The 19,212-nt window shown below is 23.1% G+C and overlaps 5 protein-coding genes across 5 annotated transcripts; 2 read left to right on the top strand and 3 right to left on the bottom strand.

Annotated features, from left to right (window-relative positions):
• Positions 1-663: 663 nt before the first annotated feature.
• PVVCY_0301460 (conserved Plasmodium membrane protein, unknown function) lies at positions 664-3,664 on the top strand (the record flags this gene model as incomplete). The annotated part of the gene is made up of 3 exons (XM_037634892.1): positions 664-1,754; positions 2,117-2,921; positions 3,002-3,664. 3 exons carry the CDS (start codon positions 664-666, stop codon positions 3,662-3,664), a joined length of 2,559 nt encoding a protein of 852 aa, XP_037490115.1.
• A 174-nt stretch (positions 3,665-3,838) lies between these two features.
• On the bottom strand, positions 3,839-5,206 carry PVVCY_0301450 (conserved Plasmodium protein, unknown function; the record flags this gene model as incomplete). The annotated part of the gene is made up of 1 exon (XM_008628354.2): positions 3,839-5,206. The coding sequence occupies one exon, from the start codon at positions 5,204-5,206 to the stop codon at positions 3,839-3,841; it is 1,368 nt and encodes a 455-aa protein (XP_008626576.2).
• A 1,720-nt stretch (positions 5,207-6,926) lies between these two features.
• On the top strand, positions 6,927-9,266 carry PVVCY_0301440 (conserved Plasmodium protein, unknown function; the record flags this gene model as incomplete). Its single annotated transcript, XM_008628353.2, has 1 exon — positions 6,927-9,266. The coding sequence occupies one exon, from the start codon at positions 6,927-6,929 to the stop codon at positions 9,264-9,266; it is 2,340 nt and encodes a 779-aa protein (XP_008626575.2).
• A 566-nt stretch (positions 9,267-9,832) lies between these two features.
• Positions 9,833-14,698, bottom strand: PVVCY_0301430 (autophagy-related protein 11, putative; the record flags this gene model as incomplete). The annotated part of the gene is made up of 7 exons (XM_008628352.2): positions 9,833-12,931; positions 13,062-13,730; positions 13,825-14,013; positions 14,099-14,155; positions 14,254-14,375; positions 14,514-14,550; positions 14,660-14,698. The coding sequence occupies 7 exons, from the start codon at positions 14,696-14,698 to the stop codon at positions 9,833-9,835; spliced, it is 4,212 nt and encodes a 1,403-aa protein (XP_008626574.2).
• A 1,247-nt stretch (positions 14,699-15,945) lies between these two features.
• PVVCY_0301420 (MtN3-like protein) lies at positions 15,946-17,643 on the bottom strand (the record flags this gene model as incomplete). The annotated part of the gene is made up of 1 exon (XM_008628351.2): positions 15,946-17,643. One exon carries the CDS (start codon positions 17,641-17,643, stop codon positions 15,946-15,948), a length of 1,698 nt encoding a protein of 565 aa, XP_008626573.2.
• Between the last annotated feature and the right edge of the window lie 1,569 nt (positions 17,644-19,212).

The following is a 19,212-nucleotide window of genomic DNA, read 5'->3' as shown; positions in this document are numbered from 1 at the left end:
GTTTAGTTCTTATTTACCTTCTGTTTGTTCAATTCTAACTGGCTTATTTATTTACTGTTGTTTCAGACTTTTATTTTGGTCGTTTTGTATGCTCGCTTTATTGCAATATTTTTTGCACACCGAAAAAATAAGCTAAAATGAAATTATATGTATTATTAGCTAGCTTTTTTTCTTTTTTTTTTTTTTTACTATTTTTACCTGAACACTGTGCATACATACTTATGCATATCTCTATTTAAAAAATAATGCCATTTCCTATTATTAGTTACACTATAGAAATGATACAATAATTTACTCTTATTATTTCAATTAATACTATATATGATCATATAAATATTCGGCATAGATGTCTATGCTTATACATACTATATATGCAAATATATTATTTATAATGAAAAAAATTATGACCAAAAAAAAAGCTAGCTAATAAAAAAGCTAATTTTGTTTTTATTTATTATGACTGTGTGTAACGCTATTATTTAGTTGGATTTATTTTTAAAACGGAATGTCTACAGTATCATACTGATCAGTATAGATTTATATTACTAATAATGGTTAGACATAAATTAGTTTCACTATTGCTACTTCATATAATAAGCTTAAAAATTGTTTAAGCAATATTTCCAAAATTAAACAATATTTAGCATATATAATGAGAGAAAAATGAAGTTTGCAGGCATTTTTTTAAAACTGTTAGTAATAGTTGTTATAATAATTCAAGAGACATGGCTTTCTAGCTGTATAATGCTAAATAAAATATTTTTATGGATTTTAGACAGTACAATCATTATTACAATATCTTATTTTTTATTTAGATCTATAAACAATATACAAATATATACTATATATGTATATAGTATAGTAACAAAAATAACGATAATATATTTTGTATCTTTTCCAAAATATATAATGAATAAAAATCATGAAGATATATTAACAATATCTTATTATGATATTTTTTCTAATAAAATATTTTTACTATCAACATGTATATTACTATTAATATTAGTATATGTATTTTTATTTTATATTATAAATTTTTCTTTTTTAAATATACATAATATTAATAGTGAAAATGCCATATTTTTTGTTATAATTGTTCAAGTTACTATAGATATAATAGATATATCGTATTTTTTTTGTTCTAGCTATTTTAATTTCTTTTTATATTATTTTAGATTAAAAGAAGAATGTTACCTCTTTACTCAATTTGATTTATTTTTACATACTTCATTAAGTACACAAAACATAATTCAATTCTATAGTAACACTCTTAATGTATATGAAATTATGTTTATTGTATATGGTGTATTTATATCTTTAAATATATTTTTACATGCCTATTCCTTACCTAGCTATTCCAATGAAACGATTATACAGAAGAAGGGTGGTGTTATATCCAACACCGTAAGAAACCATCAAAATTATTGTATGAACAACCCTGAAGTTTATTTTATACATTTTTCTCCTCTTAACAATAATCCACATTATAACTTAAATAAATATCTCAGTCAAAAGTTTTTTCACTCTAACTCATTAGAGGGTAGAGAAATAGAGAATATTCAAAAAAGTGAAATTTTTTTTTCTTTCCAAAAAAATAATACCAAACTTTCACAAAATAATAAATTTCAGCTTAATGTAGGAGGGGATGCAGAATCTTGTCTTAAATATATCAGCATTTTTCGATTGCTCTTTACTGATATACCTTTTCTTGTGGCTCGACTGTTTAACCTTTTCCTCTTTTCGGATGGTTCGTAAAAAAAATAAGAGAAAAAAATAAGAGAAAAAAATGAGAGAAAAAAATGAGAGAAAAAAATAAGAGAAAAAAATAAGAGAAAAAAATAAGAGAAAAAAATAAGAGAAAAAAATAAGAGAAAAAAATAAGAGAAAAAAATAAGAGAAAAAAAAAGTTAAAGAATAGGCCTAAAGATGGGTCGAAAAAGTCTCTGTCTACTTGGCGAAAAACATGCACATCCATGATTGTACTGCATTCTTATTTTTTTATGCTTTTTTTTGCTTTTTTATGCTTTTTTCTTGCAAACCCTTTCTCAGCATATGGGGCCCAATCCCTCTTTATTGTGAAAAATATCTGCTTTATAATTATTAACACGTCCAGGATATACCGAAACTCAAAGTATTACAAGCAAAATGCTAATGGGATAAAGGCAGTAGACACAAGGAAAAGACATGAAAAAAGTAAGACAAACTTATACAGATTTAAAGGAAAAGAAAGTGAAGATAATAATGAAGAAATAGAGATAGAACAGATAAAACATAATTTTGAAAGAAATAAAAGTGCTAGCTTATTAATAAGTTCTATAACTAGCAAAAGAAAAATAATTAAAAAAGAAGGTTCTAATGACAAAGTAAATATTTATAAAATAAATGAAGCAAATTATAATAGACCTACTAATATTATTTATGACAAAATTCAAAAATATTATTATTTTTTATATATAAAATATAATGGAATAAATTTAAAAAAATATATATCATGCTATGTTGATGATATTAAAACAAATTCTATAAAAAATATTTTTTTATTTATTTTTTTTATTTTTCTTATAGCTATAAAAATAACTATTATAGCTATCATATTTGCATTTAATCTTGATGATCAATTAAAAAAAAGTTTATATCAAATTACACATTTTCATAATATTCAAAATATTGAATTATCTTTAATGCTTCAAATTATTTTTATTATTATTTCTGTATATGCTATATCTGTTTTTTTAGTTTATTTTTTTACATACTCTTTATTTGAAGCAATTTTTATGTTTATATTATCTATTTCAAATTTGTTGTCCTATTCATTTGTTTTATTTCTTTTATCTTTTTCTCCACCATCCTATGATATATTTGTCTATTTTACTGCCAACAAGGATATACTCTTAATTCTCTTCGTTTTCATATATGAGGTAAAAGTAAAGCTCATAAAGCATTTCTTTCTCCTATGTTTGACATATATTTCTATTACTTTTTCATTATACCTTTGCAGATTCATTTATTTCTTTCTGACTCATACATGTTTATATATATGCTGCTTGGTGGAGAGTATATCACATATAAATATAGAATAGAGAGTAACGACCAAAATAATTCTAAACAAAATGAAGAAGCATCCGTATCTATTTCTGTTATATCATTCATGGTTGTTAAAATTATAAAGTATATGAAAGCCCCTATATTATTAAACAGGATTATAATTGGAAATAATTTTATTAAAAATACTAGACTAGATAATTTTTTATTTTTTTCTCATACTAAAGAAATAATTATAAAACTTATTATTTATTTTTTCTGTTTTTTTATGTATGAAAAAAATGATTATATTAATTTTTATTTTTTGGTGGCATTATTTTCAATCAATATATTTATATCCTTACTTTATTTAATATTATCAAAAATATATAGAAATGCTGCTATGAAATCTATAATTGCTCAATCTATATTTTCAAATATAAATCGAGGTATGTACATGTTCCTTACATTGTTATATTCATTTTTTATTTTGTCTACCTATTTTATTTCCTTCTTTTCCTTCTTTTCTTTTTCAGGTCAAATCAAAGAGACAACCATGAGCCATGAATTAGATAACTTATACACAAAATACTCCTATGATCATTTAATTATGTTCAATAACTCTTTAAACTATTTTTAAAATTGCAAGAAGATAAATATTTTCACCCATGCTTATCCTCGTAAAGTTTTAAAAAACTAATTTTTATTTTACGCAAAAGTGTGTGCACATATATGCTTACACAATTTGATAAACTAAACAAATTTGAAACATTTTATATGTTAACTTCTTCACCTTTTGAGTTATGTAAAACGTTTATTGCTTTGTCACCGAATCTAAATTTTCGAATTTTCCAAAAATGTTTTTAAATCTAATTCCTATAAGGGAGTCCGTTATTTCTGTCTCTTTATTTTTTATTAATAATTTTTGTTTTTTAATTTCATCTTCTAATTCAGTTATTTTATCGTTATCTTTAGGTTTATTGGAAAAATGATCTTCCTCAATTATAATATTATTTAAATTTAAATGATAAAATTCACCATCTTCTGATAATTTATCAGTTTGGTTAGTCTCTATTTTATTATTTATCTTATTTATTGCATCATCAGATTTTATTTCATTATGACCTGACTTCACTTCTCTCTCTGATAAATGTACCATCCCTTCTGTGTCTACATAACTTTCTTTTTTCTCCCTCTCTTCAGTTTCATTATTTTCTAATATAAAATTTGGGAATGTATAATTTTCTAAAGCATTATTTGATTCATCATAGTTTAACATATTTTGCTCTAAACTTGATAAATCTTTTTCCCGAATTTTATCCATTTCTTTATTCAGTGTTTTAGTTGGGCTATCAATTTCGTCGCATTTTTCCATCTTATTATTTACGCCTTCGTCTGATGCTTCTTTTTCTCCTTCATCATTTTCTCCTTCATCTTCTTCCTTCCCCTCAACGGTGCTATTGGTGTCGTTTTCAGCGGAACTCATTTCCCGCATAGTTTGATTTTTTATCTTCGGTTTAAATATAAGTTGTTTATTTTTAGTGTACCATTTATATATTGTTTTTAAATATTCTAATCTATATGAAGTTATAGTAGATATATGAATATCACTTAGTTGGTCATTTAATAATTTATAAAAACAAAGACATCGCCATGTATAGTCTTTATCTTTATCGCTACCTTCATCCTTAGTATATATTTTTAATATATCTTGTGCTGAAGGATAATTATTTTTTAAATCCGTTTTTACTTCTAAATAAATTTCTTGGATTTCTATATAAAGAGATTTAATATTATTTTTCATTTCATCTGTTAAATCTTGTTTACTTAATAATTCATTTAACTCATTTAATAATTTATTTTCCTGACTATCCATTCTTTTCAAATTTGTTAAACAATTTGCTGAACTTTCTTCATTACATTTTTCATCATTATCATTTTTAATATCACATTCTATTTTATCAATAAATAAACCTGCATTGTTCATATCTTTTCCCTTTAAGTCTAAAGCAGTTTTAGGGAATACATCTATTTCTTTTCCTGTATAATTATATATATATATACATGGGTTATCGTTTGTTAATATATCTCTAATACTTCTCCTAACTTGAATTCTTTTTAAAGGTACTCTTTTTATTCCATTATTTTGAATATTACTTCGGTTATTTAATTCGGTTTTCATTTTTTTTTACAAAATTTTAAACAATTTATTTATTAACTATGTATACTATGTGTGTGTATTATTACATAAAAACACATACATCAAAATTAGTTAAACCTTTATATGCTCATTCACATTAAATCAACAAAGACATGCATTCCTCTACAAAAAAAAAAAAAAGACTATATACCTTTTATAATATAATTAACCTTATTTAACATTTTTCATTATATAAAAAAAATGAAAATTTTTAATATTTTATAATTATTCACATAAATTATGTCTATATTACGCCCATAATATACTCTCTTTATGGCCTAAAAAAGACATACTTATAAACCCAATTAAATAATTAATAACTAATTAATTAACTAATTTAATCGCGCATAATATATTTTTTTATCCTTGCACACTAAACAAAATAAAAAAAATGACCTTTTAATATAATTATTTCGAATTTTGACATATTTCCTTTTTCGTTTTAAAATTTCGGGGACCTATTAACACAAAGTTTTTACTCTCATTCTTATCTCTCCATATATTATTTCGAATTTTTTCTTTAATTCATTTTTTTTTAACAAAATATTTTTCCGACAGTTCCATACATAGAAAACTTATAATAATTACATACAAATCACGGATCGCATTTTGGGAAAAAGAAAAAATATATAAATAATCGAAAGAGCAGTCCATAAGTTTACATAATTATATATGTATACTATGTTTAATTTATGGACTTATGTTTTTTTTCATTAATTAAGATAATATACGGGGAATACTCACTGACATTCTAAACACGTTTTCTTTATTAATATTTTAAAATGTGTCTTTTCTCCTTTTTTTTATAATACTACATGTAAATGTAAGGAAAAACCAAATATCTTACATTATACAGTATTAACTAATTTTTTTTTAAATTCAAAAAATTAATAAATTATTTTTTTCCCATTGTTTTAGTAACCATATTTTACTACTTACTACCTTTTCGAAATATTGCAACACAAATAAATTAAATTAATTTGTTCATAAAAAAAAGAAGTTGTTCCCATATTTGTTCTGATTGGCAATAATTTTTTATATTATATTTTATTATTTTTTTTTTTGTATTTTTCATATATGTTAATTTTTAAATGAAAATACTCGATTTTGTTCTGAATGCTCATAATTTTTCTTTTTTTGAATTATCGAGTTTTCAGATATCAATTTTTTGCATACATACTGTATACAACATTTCACTATTTTTGTATTTCCATGTGTTATCGTCTGACTAGCTGTGTACTAGCCAATCCCATACATATACAAATATATATATATATATATATATTTGTTTTTACCTTGCCAAGCAATAACATTTTTGCTATTATTTTTTTTTAGCTATTTACACACATGTATACATGCACAATTATACTTAACAAGCAATATTTTTTCTGTTTGCGCTTTTTTTTGTTTTGTTTTTTGGGTATTTTCGTTAGTATTTCATCCCCTTTTGAATAAAATGATTCCCAAAATTTTGGACGATTGGAGAATATCTTTTTTTTTCAATTTGACTACATTCATAATTCAACAAATATGGCTGTATTACATACTTTTTCACTACAACAAATTTATATTACTACTATGTGTGTTTGATATATATATATTTATCCAGTTGTGTTTCAACAACTCGCAGGCATTTGCTGCAATCAAGGGGGGAACATGTTGGTTGTTGTATGTATATTCCATATCGATTAAAGTAATATTTATGTATTTTTTTGCATTCAATGATAATGATATATTAGAAAATACAACAACAGATTATTATAACAAAAGCATAGTATTTATATTACTAAGTTTAAGTACTCTTATATATACAGCCCTATCAGTTAAATCATATAAACAACTATATCCCGATGAAAACACTATATCAAATGAAAAGATATTTCATAAAGATTTAGTTTTACATGTAGTTATAGATTTATTTGATATATTTGAATTATTATTTACCTTATTTAGACTACCACATATCATTGAAAGTACAAATTTTTGGATAAAAATAATTGGAGGAGTTTTAATATCATTTTCAGTCTATTTAAATGGATATTCATTTCCTATTATATCAATAGTTGCAGAAAAAAATAGTAAAAATTTAGATTTAGGAGATATATATTTTTGTAAAAAACATGCTGCTGTTATTGGAATTATATTAATTGATATCCCATTTATGATATTACGATTTTACTTATTAGTATTTTATTTTTCAAATATACATTTTCAGCCCCTTTTAATTAAAAATATTTGTTTTATACCAATTAAATGTATTACCATAAAACGGTGTAATATAATCTTCAAAAAATTGAGAAAAGACATAGACTATTCAGACATCAACTCAAAAAGTAATACTCGAATTAGTGTAGTCAATGATACTGTAACTAGTGTTAATAATGCAAGCACCAATTTAAAAACCATTTCTAATAATAATGGGACTGAACTCGAAAATATATCAGATAATGAGACAACAATGGGCAATATGATGGGTAGAAACAGTAAGCCCATTTATTTAAATAATTTAGTGCATAGAAAAAAAAATTATATTATGCCTATGAATGGCATTATAAAAAATAATGTGATTGATATTAAAAATGGACAAGATACCCCAATTTTAGGTGACAACACACATAATAGTCGCATTAATGGAAATCGTTCAATAAATTTTGATGAAGAAGAGGGACAAGGAAAAAAGATAAACAAAAAAATAAATTTTGATGACTTTAATAATGATGATAATGGGATATCTAATCTAAAAGAATCTTTTGAAAAGATTGTAGAAAATAGTATATTAGATATTCGAAATATAAATAAAAATACAATTCGAAATAAATATATTATGAACAAGTTAATGCATATAAATACTTCAAATAATGAAAAACATCATTGTTATTTGGATGCAAATTTAAAAGTTTCATATCCAAATCAATTACGATTAATGATACCATATATTATATATTGTCTTGGAAAAATAGCTATGTCTTTAGTTATTTATTTTTTTTATACAAAAATAGATATATATAATTTAAAATTAATGCTAACATCTAATGATATATATTCTCAATTATTTGAAAATAATAATATAATATTTCTTGTTGCTCTGTCTATTATATTAGGGAATTCAATCATATCCTTTTTCTCTTTTATATTTATATCCTCATTTTTTGAAGTCGTATTTTTTGTTTTATTTATATTTGTTAAATGCTTTTCAGATTTTCTATTTTTATTATTACTAGCATATACTAGTATTTTTGAAATATTTTTAATAAATATTAATCAATCAGATAAGTATGCCCCCTTTTTTTTCTTATGCTTCGCAGTTATACCATCTTTTAAAATAGTCAGAAACATTTACATATTTTTATGCTCATTATCTGGAAGACAATTTATTGGATATATTATCAGACCATTTACAAATGATGAAAGAAAAAATAAATTACAAAACTTTTTAAATATAAGAGAGTATCATAACATATCCCAAAATATTACAACATATTTAAATAGTGAATTTAATTTTTTTAATAATAATGAAATCAATTCAAAAAAAAAATTCAAAGGAGATTATAAAGGATTTATATCAATAGCTTCCTTTTTGATATATATCAACACAAAATATATGCATGGATTATGTTCAGTTTCAACACTAATGATTGGAAATAATTTTATTAAAAATTTACGTCTAAATTATAATATAAGAAATGCACACTTTTTGTTAATATTATCTGATTTTTTAATTAGATTTTCTCTACTATTATTTATATATATTCACTATAAAGTTAACATTATTTCTTACGAATACACCCAATATTTTTATTATGGAATTACAGCTATTTTTTCTCTTGATATTTTTTTAAAATATTTCTACATGGTGTTGTCACATAATTATCGAATGCATGCAATGCAAAAATTAGAACTAAAATCGATATACGAAGATATTTATTATAACACCAAGACAAAGAAAGAAAATTCCCAAAACATTTTTAAAAATATATATAACAAATATCAGACAAATACTTTTTACTACCACAATATTCCTCTTTTTTCGGAGTTCGCATAATTTGTAAATTCCTCCAGATTTAAAGCCACACACACTATTATTATTATACAATTTATGTATTTGTTTTTTTTGGCAATAGCCAACTGCTAAACTGCATGACTTGTTCATGCGATATTCGTCCAGCTACTAGCTATTTAGAATGTTTTATTAAAATTTGTATGAACATACATGTTTTTATTCAATTTTTAATTAACTTATTACATTATATTTTTTTGTTTATTTGGCTATTTCTATATTTTTCCATATGTTGCAAACTATTTGAACAAACAAAGCGCTTCTTCATTTATCATATAAACCTTTTTTTTCAATTTAAAAAAAATGAAAGCATATGCTTAAAAAATAAAAATATTCTGAAATACTGTTTTTATCGTAGTGTAAAAAAAATAATGATAACACAATAAAATTAAAAAAACGAAAAAAAATATAAACAAATGAAATGGTGGCCATATGCACACCAAATTTCAGAAAAAATATACCGGAAATTTTTAAAAGATAAAAATACTATTTAATTAAAATAACAACATGCGAATTTATCAATTGTTTACTTACACAACCCTTTTTGTAGCTTATTCAATCATTTGTTTAATTAACTGAAGTTTTTCGGTAACGATATTTTTTAAATCTTCACTACTTTTTTCATCAAAATTTGAAATTGAATTTATATCTTCTCCTAATGTTTGATCATTTTCTATTGGATTAGTTGTGCTGGTATCACCAAATATGTTCCACGATGAAATAGCATAATTGATTGTATTAATAGCATCAGTTATTGTTGTATCATTTATTAATGTAGTATTTAATGTGGACGTGTCTAATGTTTGGTTATCTAGTGTTTGGGTATCTAATGCTGTGCTTTTTTTTGCATTAAGCATTTCAATAATTTCATCCAGCGTTTTAATTAGAGATTTTAAGTAAACACAATGACTTGTTTTTCCTTCTATTAGCTCATTTTGTATGTTAAGATATTTTTCTTCTAACAATTCTAGCGTCAATAATTCATCTTTATTATTTTTTTCTCCCTTCTTACCATTTTTCGATTTTTCTTTTTTTTTTTTCTTTTTTTCTTTCTTTTCTTCGACCTCTATGTTGCTATTTTTATCTGAGATATTCTCTTCTCCTGCTCCTTCACTGTTTGATTCATTTTTATTTCCTTGAACTGTAACATTATTTGGTCTATCTAATTTTGTATTATTTAAAATTTTACTTTTTTCATTTAATTCATCTTGTGATTTCTTTATTTTATCTTCTTTGTCTTTTAATTCAATTTCTATTTCCATTATATTTGCTTCCTTTTCTATTAAGTGTGCTTCTTTCTCTACTGCATGCACTTCCCTTTCCGCCACCTTATCTTCTCTCGCCTTTACTTTGCTTTCTCTCTCTTCAACTTTGTTTTCTCTCGCCTTTAATTTGCCTTCCTTTTCCGCTACTTTGTCCTCTCTCACCTTTACTTTTCCTTCTCTCTCTTCAACTTTGTTTTCTCTAGCCTTTATTTTGCTTTCTCTTTCTACAACTTTGTCCTCTCTCGCCTTTACTTTACCTTCCCTCTCTTCCACTTTTTCCTCCCTTTCCCCAACTTTGTAGGCAGACTCTGATGCCGTTATGTCTTCTTTGCTATCCTTCTCTGACATTTGTTTTTTAGTTATTTTTGCTTTTTTTAATTTTTCTTCACATTCATTTACTAGATTTTCCATTTCAGCATTTTGCAATTGTAATTTTTCATCGTACATATTAATAATATTTTTAATTTCTTCATCTTTATTATTTAACATAATTGAATATTCTTTAATTTGTTTTTGTAACTTTTCATCATTGTTTAATCTATCTATTTCTGATTTCGTTTTAACATTACATAAGTCTGTAACTCTTTTTATTTGACTTTTACAATCCTCTTGAATTTTTTCAATGATACTATTATTTTTTTCATTAATATTTTTTATTTTTTCTTCATAATTTTCCTTATCTTCTTTCCATTTTTTTTTCAATTCTTCTATCATTACTTTATTATGTTCTTGAATTGATTTTATTTTTTCTTCAAACTCAATTTTGTCTTGGTTTGATTTTTGTGTAATTTCTTCTTTTTGTCTTTTATTTTCTTCTTCCATTTTTTTTATCATTATTTCATATTCTTTTTTTTCCAATTCTAATTTTCCACACTCTTCAATTTCTTTTATTTTATTTCTTAAATCTTGTATGACATTTTCCTTTTCTTTTAGGGAACTAGCCAATTTCTCATTTTCACTTTCTTTCTCTTTTAGTTGTAAATTTAATTTTTTAATTTCAACGTCATACGAATTTTTTATTTTGTTTAGTTCATTTATTTCATTGGTCATCTTTTCTACCTTGCTGTTCATAATTTTTTTATCCTCTTGTGTGTGCAAATCATATTCTTTCTCAATTTTTTCTCTGGCATTTTTTAACTCATTTTTAATATTCTCTATGTATGTTTCCTTATTTTGTAGTTTTTGCTCATAATCTTGTATAATTTGCTTGTTTTCATTTTTAATAGTGTATATATTTTTATTCATTTCTGTATTTTTTATTTCTTCTTTGATTAGCTGACTTTTTAAATTGTCGACTAGCTCATTTAGCTTTTTGTTTTGTTCATGTAATTTTTCTCTTTGTTCATTTATATTTTTTAATTCCATTTCACCATGTCTAATAGCATTAGCATTTTCCTTGATTTGGATATGATTAATTTCTTGGTTTTTTATTAAATTATTTTCTAAAATTTTTATTTTATTATCTCTAGATTTTATTAACAAGTCATGTCCTTTTAACTCTTCACTTAATTTTTTATTTTGTTCTGAACAATTACTTATGGCTAGCTCCTGTTTTTTAATTATATTTAAATGTTTTTTTAATTCATTATTTTGTTTTTGGATTTTTTTTTTTAAATAATAACAACTTTTCTTTAATAAAATAAATTTACACGATTTTTTTTTAAGAGCATCTTTTAACTCATCTCTACAACAACACAACCGTTTTATATTTTCCTTATATTCCTTATTTTGCTTATTTAATTCTGTACATACTTTATATATATTACTATTTAATGTTTGTGCTTTTGATTCTTTGTTTTTCTTTTCTATTTCTATTTCTTTTAGTTCCTGTTGTAATTTTTCATTTTTTTTTTTTATGAAATATATTTCTTTTTGTACATTTTCTTTCTCTCTTTTTAAACTCTCTGTGTTTTTATTAATTTGATTTATTTTACTTATACATTTTTTTAATTCAAAATTTATTCCATGTATATTGTTTAATAATCTTTTATTTTTCCCTTTCATATATTTTAGTTTATTTTTATTAATTTTTCTACTTTTTTCAAAACATATTTTATATTCTTTAATATGTTTTCTTAACTTTTTTATTTCATCAATCATATCTTGTTCCTTTTCCTTAAAGTCTTTTAATTTAAAAACATTGTAATAATTTTTTTTTTTTAATTCAATTATTTTATTTTCTTCTTTTGTTAATTTATCTTTTAATTCGTTTATTCTTTTTTCATCATTTTTTTTATCATTGCATATTTTTAAATTGTCTTTTTCTAAAAGTTTTAATTTTTCCATTTTCATTTTCATTTCTTCATAGCTCTTACACCGTTCCATAAAATTATTCTTAACAACTTCAATTTCATTTTTAGTTTCTTCCAATTCTTGTTTTTTTTCCTGTAAAAAAAAAAAGTAAACAAATTAGGAAATGAACATAACTAAACAAGGGCTTGGTCTCTTATTGAATTTCTCAGATAATTGATTTGCTATATTAAAAAAGTTATATTTTTTTTTTTATATAGCATACCTCGTAATATTTTTTCATATTAATCAGATTTTGTATGGATGAATAAATTTCATCGATATCTTTATCTGCATTTATTAGGAGTTTATCATTGGTTTTGTCTAATTTATTTTCAAATGTCTCATATTCAAAATTTTGATCATTATTTTTTTTTAAATATATCAGAATGTTATGAATTTTGTTTGTACATTTGTTAAGAATATTTTCTTTATTTTTTGAGGTCTCTAAATCGGTTTTAACACTTTTTAGTTCCAATTTTAGATCATTATTAATTAGGGTTAACTCATTTTTTTCATTAGATAATAATTTATTTTTCACATATGTATCATTATATATATTTCTTAAATTTTCTAACTCTATTTTTATTTCATTTATTTCCTGAAGTTTTTTTAAATTATCATTTTTATATATATTAGCATTCATCTCATAACATTTTATTTTATTTGTATATTCATTATTTTTTTTTATTTCTTCTTCTAAATCTTTTTTACTACATTTTAATTCATAGCACTTTTTCTCTTTATCATTTTTTAAACATTTTAAATCTTCTTCATATTCATTTAAAACTTTTTTTAATTTTTCAATTTCGTTTTTCTCTGATGTTTCAAAATGTTCATTCCCTTTGGGTTCTAAGCAATCACCATCGTTTCTTGTATCTACAGTATCGTCTTCCTATAAAATAGTGACAAAAATCGGATGCACATATAAAGAATTAACAACAAAATTAATCTCAAAATGATTTTTTTTTATTGTCTTAATTTGTTACCTCTTTACTTTCCTCATTTAATGCTGAATATTTAATTTCGATTTGTCGAATTTTATCGGTAATACTTTTTTCTACTTCATTTCTTTTCATATATATATTATTCAATTTTATGTGTATGCTTTTTATTTTTAAGGATAAAGAGTTGTTCATCCGCTTTTGCTTCTCAAGCTCCTTCTTTATTTCCTCGAACTGGAAAGTAGATAAAAACAAACAAAATTAATAACATATAAAAATTTGATGAAAATGTAAACCTTTTTTTTGCAATCTTTATTACCGTTTTTTCATCATCAAAACGAATTAATGATTCTTTGTTAAGGACATAATTGGATTCCTAATAAAAAAAAAGAAAATTTGTTTAAATAATATAAAAACCCAACTTTATACATGTTTGAGGGATGATATGTGTATGTCCTAATATATTTTTATTACATTATTATTTTGTGTAGATAATTCCAACTCTAACAATGATTTTTTTATGTTATCTAATTCAGATGTTGTTTTTTCATCGTTTAGTAAATTTTCAATGCTTTTTTTTAAGTCGTCAAAATTTTCTAAAAAAAATGTATATATATTATCCATAAATTATATAAATAAATCAGTGAAGAGTTCACACAGTTCGGTTCTAGACTTGAATTCATGTAAATTTAAAACCAAATGATGCTAAAATATTTTATGTTTATTTTTTTTACTTCGATCAAAAGGAACTTCACTCTTGTTTCTATAGGTCTAAAAATGGAAAGAGACAAACAAATTGCAAATATAGAAAAAGTAAAAGAAAAAAATAACCAAATAAACAAACAGAAAACAAGAAAACATTTTTAGATTTCGATTTTACTTTGTATGGATCTTTTTCGTCCTCCTTTAAATTTATCATATTTTTTACAATTACTTATTTATACACCCCCCCAAATTTTTAAAAAAATTATAACTCACATTTATCTTAAAATAGAAAAAAATAATCAATAGCTAAATAAGTAAACAAAAAAAATATCTATACACACAAAAAATATATTCTTATGTATAAAAATTCGAAAGCTAAAAAAATGTATTATATAATTCCGTAGAATTAATATTAATGGCTTTCTAAAAAAAATGTTTAAATTTTATTTTTCATTTTTTTATTTTTATTTTTTTATTTTTTTCCCTTTTTTTAATTATTCATATGCACTTTTTTCTCTTTAATCATTTTCTCGCTTTAGAATTGTTCTATTCTTTTCCTATTTTTTTTTTTTTGCAATTTTTCTTCCCTACTTATATACTCCACCAACTCCAAAAAAAACAAAAAAATATATACTTTTTTAATTTTCAACTTTTTTTACCATACCATTATAAATATAATATTAAAAATTAATATATATAGAGAGAGTGTTTCTTATAAAAAAATAAATAAAACAATCAAAATGAAAATCAAAAAGGACCAAATGTGTGGGTAAATAAATTACCCTTTACCAGTGTTGCACCAAATATAATTTTTTATATATATACATCATCAAATAAATGAGGAAACTTATTTTTATATTTTTTTTTTCTATAATAAAAGTTATTAAGAAATTAAAAACAAAATACAAAAAAAATATAAAATAATGTATCATATATACGTCAAATATAAACAATAAAAAAAAAGTTATTTTATAAATATAAATACTATTATAACAAAAGGCTATTAAAAAAAAAAAAAGAAAAAGAATAAAACATGCATAATACGATGGTATATATATACCCCTCGATAACGCTTGTAATAACGGGCATTCATATATGTGTATATGTGGGTAGGCAATCATAAATATATGTATATAACTACCTTAATATGTAAGGCATTGAAAAGTAGGGAAATAAATATGTGTGCAAACCCTTTAACATCGATGAACAAATTAAAAGGCAATTTGCCATACAAATATACGAATGAAATAATAATATATTTTGAGAAAAAAAAAAAAAAACACTACATAAATACTGCTTTTGTGTATATTATACTAAGTCGGATAACCAACCACTCAAAAAATTTGAAGAAATTTTTTATACTTTATATTTTTACCCTTCCCAGCTATATTTCCATACATATTTCCATATATATTTTCACATACATTTTCACATACATTTCCATACACATTTTCGTGCCCTTTAAAATGGCACTGAATTAATGTTGTTCTTTTTATTTTCTGAATTGTTCAGGTAATTTTGTCTCTCCAAATGGCTATGCTTAAACTGGATATCAAAATGGCCAGTTAATGGAGAGGTTTCATCATAAGGGGTATCAAAAATAGAATTATTTAAATTGGTTGGAACTTCAGTAATTTTAAAATCATCATCTAAATTAAATTCATTAAAAAAACCATTATTTTCTTGAATAACTGTACTATTATTATTATTATTTCTTTCACTATAAGTAATTTCTGTATCCATGCTAGCTAAAACCTCTTTATTAGAATATAATAATATTAAAGCTATTTGTAATATACTTAATACAAAACCACATAAATTGGGTGTTATTAAAAAGACATCCTTTAATATAAATCCATAGGTTAACCATAAAAATGAGCAGATTAAACTTCCTATAGATATCTCCAACGGTATTAAGGATGAATTCCGTTTTTTTATAACAGTTTGGATGTATGATAATGGTGCACCAAAGTTTACTATACTTGATATAAATGCCATAAACCCGACAAATAATTCATATTGATCATATGATAATATATATAAAAATATGTATAACATAAAACATATAGTTCCACATGTTTTATAATATGAATATAACTTATGTTTTAGCCACATATTTTTACAATTTACATGATATATTATAGTGTAAAATAATCCTAATAATAATCCAACTGAATTTGGAAATATAATTGCTGAATTATTTAATAATATACCATATACTAACCATAAAAATGACGAAAAAAATAAAACTATATATGTTAATCCATCTGATTCTCCTGTTGATCTTTTTTTTAATATTTTAAATACAGATGGTAATAATACTAATTGCATAAATATCGATGATCCTATTGATAATGTTTTTAAAAAATATAAATCTGAACTCTTTTCTTCATTAGAAATATTAATCACATTGTCCTTATTTAATGAACTATCAGTAGAAACACTAACTATAGCTTCTACTTTTTTTTCATTCGAATCAGAAGAAACTATATTACTAGATATTGATGTCGAACGGTTATTATCAGCCTTTCTTATATTTTCTTCACTTTTGGGGGTTATTTCCTTAACCACTGACTGTTCTGTATCTTTAGAAGTTTCATTCCCTTTTTCTCCCACCTTAGGAGGGTTTCCTTTTTCTTCCCCCTTAGCTGTGTTTGCTTGTTCATTATTTGAAGTGGTACTCTCCTTTTTTTCGGCTTCTTTCTTCGATGCCGTTTCCGCACTATTCTGTATGAAAGACTGCTTGAAAGAGGGTGCCGAACTTTTAACATTCTGATTGGTGGCACTAACAGAAGTCTTGCTATCTGTCGAGTTGCTACTTACAGAGTTGTCATGAGTTTCTTTCACTGTTTCTTTTGCAGTTTCTTGGGTATTGATCGTGCCCTTTTTCTCTACCTCAATTTCAACCGGTTTGCTTATAACCGTGCTTGCTTGCTCCGTTTCCTTTCCATTTACTATTATGTGTTCTTTTACTTCCCCTTGTTCGGTTTCATTTCCACTTGGCTTTGTGTCCCCCTTTGGGTTTTCGTCCTTATTTTGTTTCTCGTCAATGCTCAAAGCATTAATTACCCAAATATCTCCTCCATTCTTTCCATTAATATGGCACCAAAAAAAAATCAGGAGAAGAATTTGCAATGGTAGCCTTTTCATAATACCCATTTCATTTTTTTAATTTTATAAACTCTTTTAAACCATATAGATATGTTATACAGGCTTTTTTATATATAATTATAATAAATAAAATTAAAAATCACAAGAATAGTAGTATATGCATGTGTGCAAATACTGTTATATATACATACAAATATTATTTTGTATATATTTATAACTTTGTATTTATGGTTTTGATTGGATGTTTTTTTTAATTTACAAATCTAAATTTTGATAATACATCCCACCTTTAAACTGTTTATAAATTGATTATACTATCTAAGCATTCATTCGATAAGAATACAGTACAGTTTATAAAAAAGTAATAGTTTTTTTCTTATAAATTATGTTCTAAGAATGCTAATATATAATATTACATATCATAATTTTTTTTGTCATAAAATGTTTCGAAAAAATGAAAAACGATAAAAAATATATAAATAAATATAGAGAGTTTAAAGTTTTAATTATACATGAATATTCTTAAAGGGTGAAAAGTATCACATTTTATATAATATATATTGAAGAAAAATAAAATATAAAATTATTTCAGCAAACTTTAATTTTCCCCCTATGATTTTTTAATTAATCTTAAGGTTAAAATATGTTAGGATATAAATTTCCAAATTATTATTTTTTATTTTAAAATAAAAATGGAAATATTTATAATTACAATAATCAAGCAATAAAATCACAAAGTAAACATAAAATAAAGCTGTGCTAAAAATGCTAAAACTAAAAGGCTAAAATACTATATATTAATATATTATAAAATTTAAATATGTATACTAATCCATAAAAAATATATATATATTCATTATTATCAAAGTAAAAAAATGTGTGTACCATTATAAGTAAATATTGCTTAATTCAATTAAGTTTTTTTTTCTATTTTTTTCCAAAAAGCTAACCAAAAAAAAAAAATAAAATAAAATTATTTTTATGCAATATGACTCAATATTACACAAAATTTAAACCATTATTATTTAGGTAAAATGGTTTGAAATTCAATTAAATTATTTAACTAATATAAAATAAATACAAATTTTGTTACTTTAAAGGCTTTTAATTGATATCATACCAAAATAGTTAAAACAAAAGAACTTAAACAATGAAAAATAGTTGTATATAACTATCCATATACTTATATACATGTTATCCTTAGTATGAACAAAATCATAATATAAAAAATAAACCCCTATTTCATACATATTTTTTTTTAAATTAGCTAGCTAAAATAAAATAGCTACATATTCCTATTTTCCATATTCTTGTGCCTTTTTTATTATATAACTTATAGGGAGAGAAAAGCGAATAGTTTTTTTTGTGTGTGCGTTAACGATACCCATTTTACTTATGTATACACTATCACACCACGATATTTTTATAGCCTTGTTAATACTATAACATTCTTTTTCATTTTTTATAATAAATTATACCTTATTTTTGTAACAAAACTGTTTTTTAATAAATAAGGCTACACTATCCTTATAGTTTTATATACCATTAATAAAATGTAGGTTAAAACGATTTACATGTTAATATTTTTTAAGAAAAAAACGAATATTATGGTTACAT

This window comes from Plasmodium vinckei (assembly GCF_900681995.1).
Source record: "Plasmodium vinckei vinckei genome assembly, chromosome: PVVCY_03".
In the NCBI taxonomy this organism is placed as follows: domain Eukaryota; phylum Apicomplexa; class Aconoidasida; order Haemosporida; family Plasmodiidae; genus Plasmodium; species Plasmodium vinckei.
Note: the sequence above shows the minus strand (reverse complement) of the source record. Positions and strands in the feature narration are given on the sequence as shown.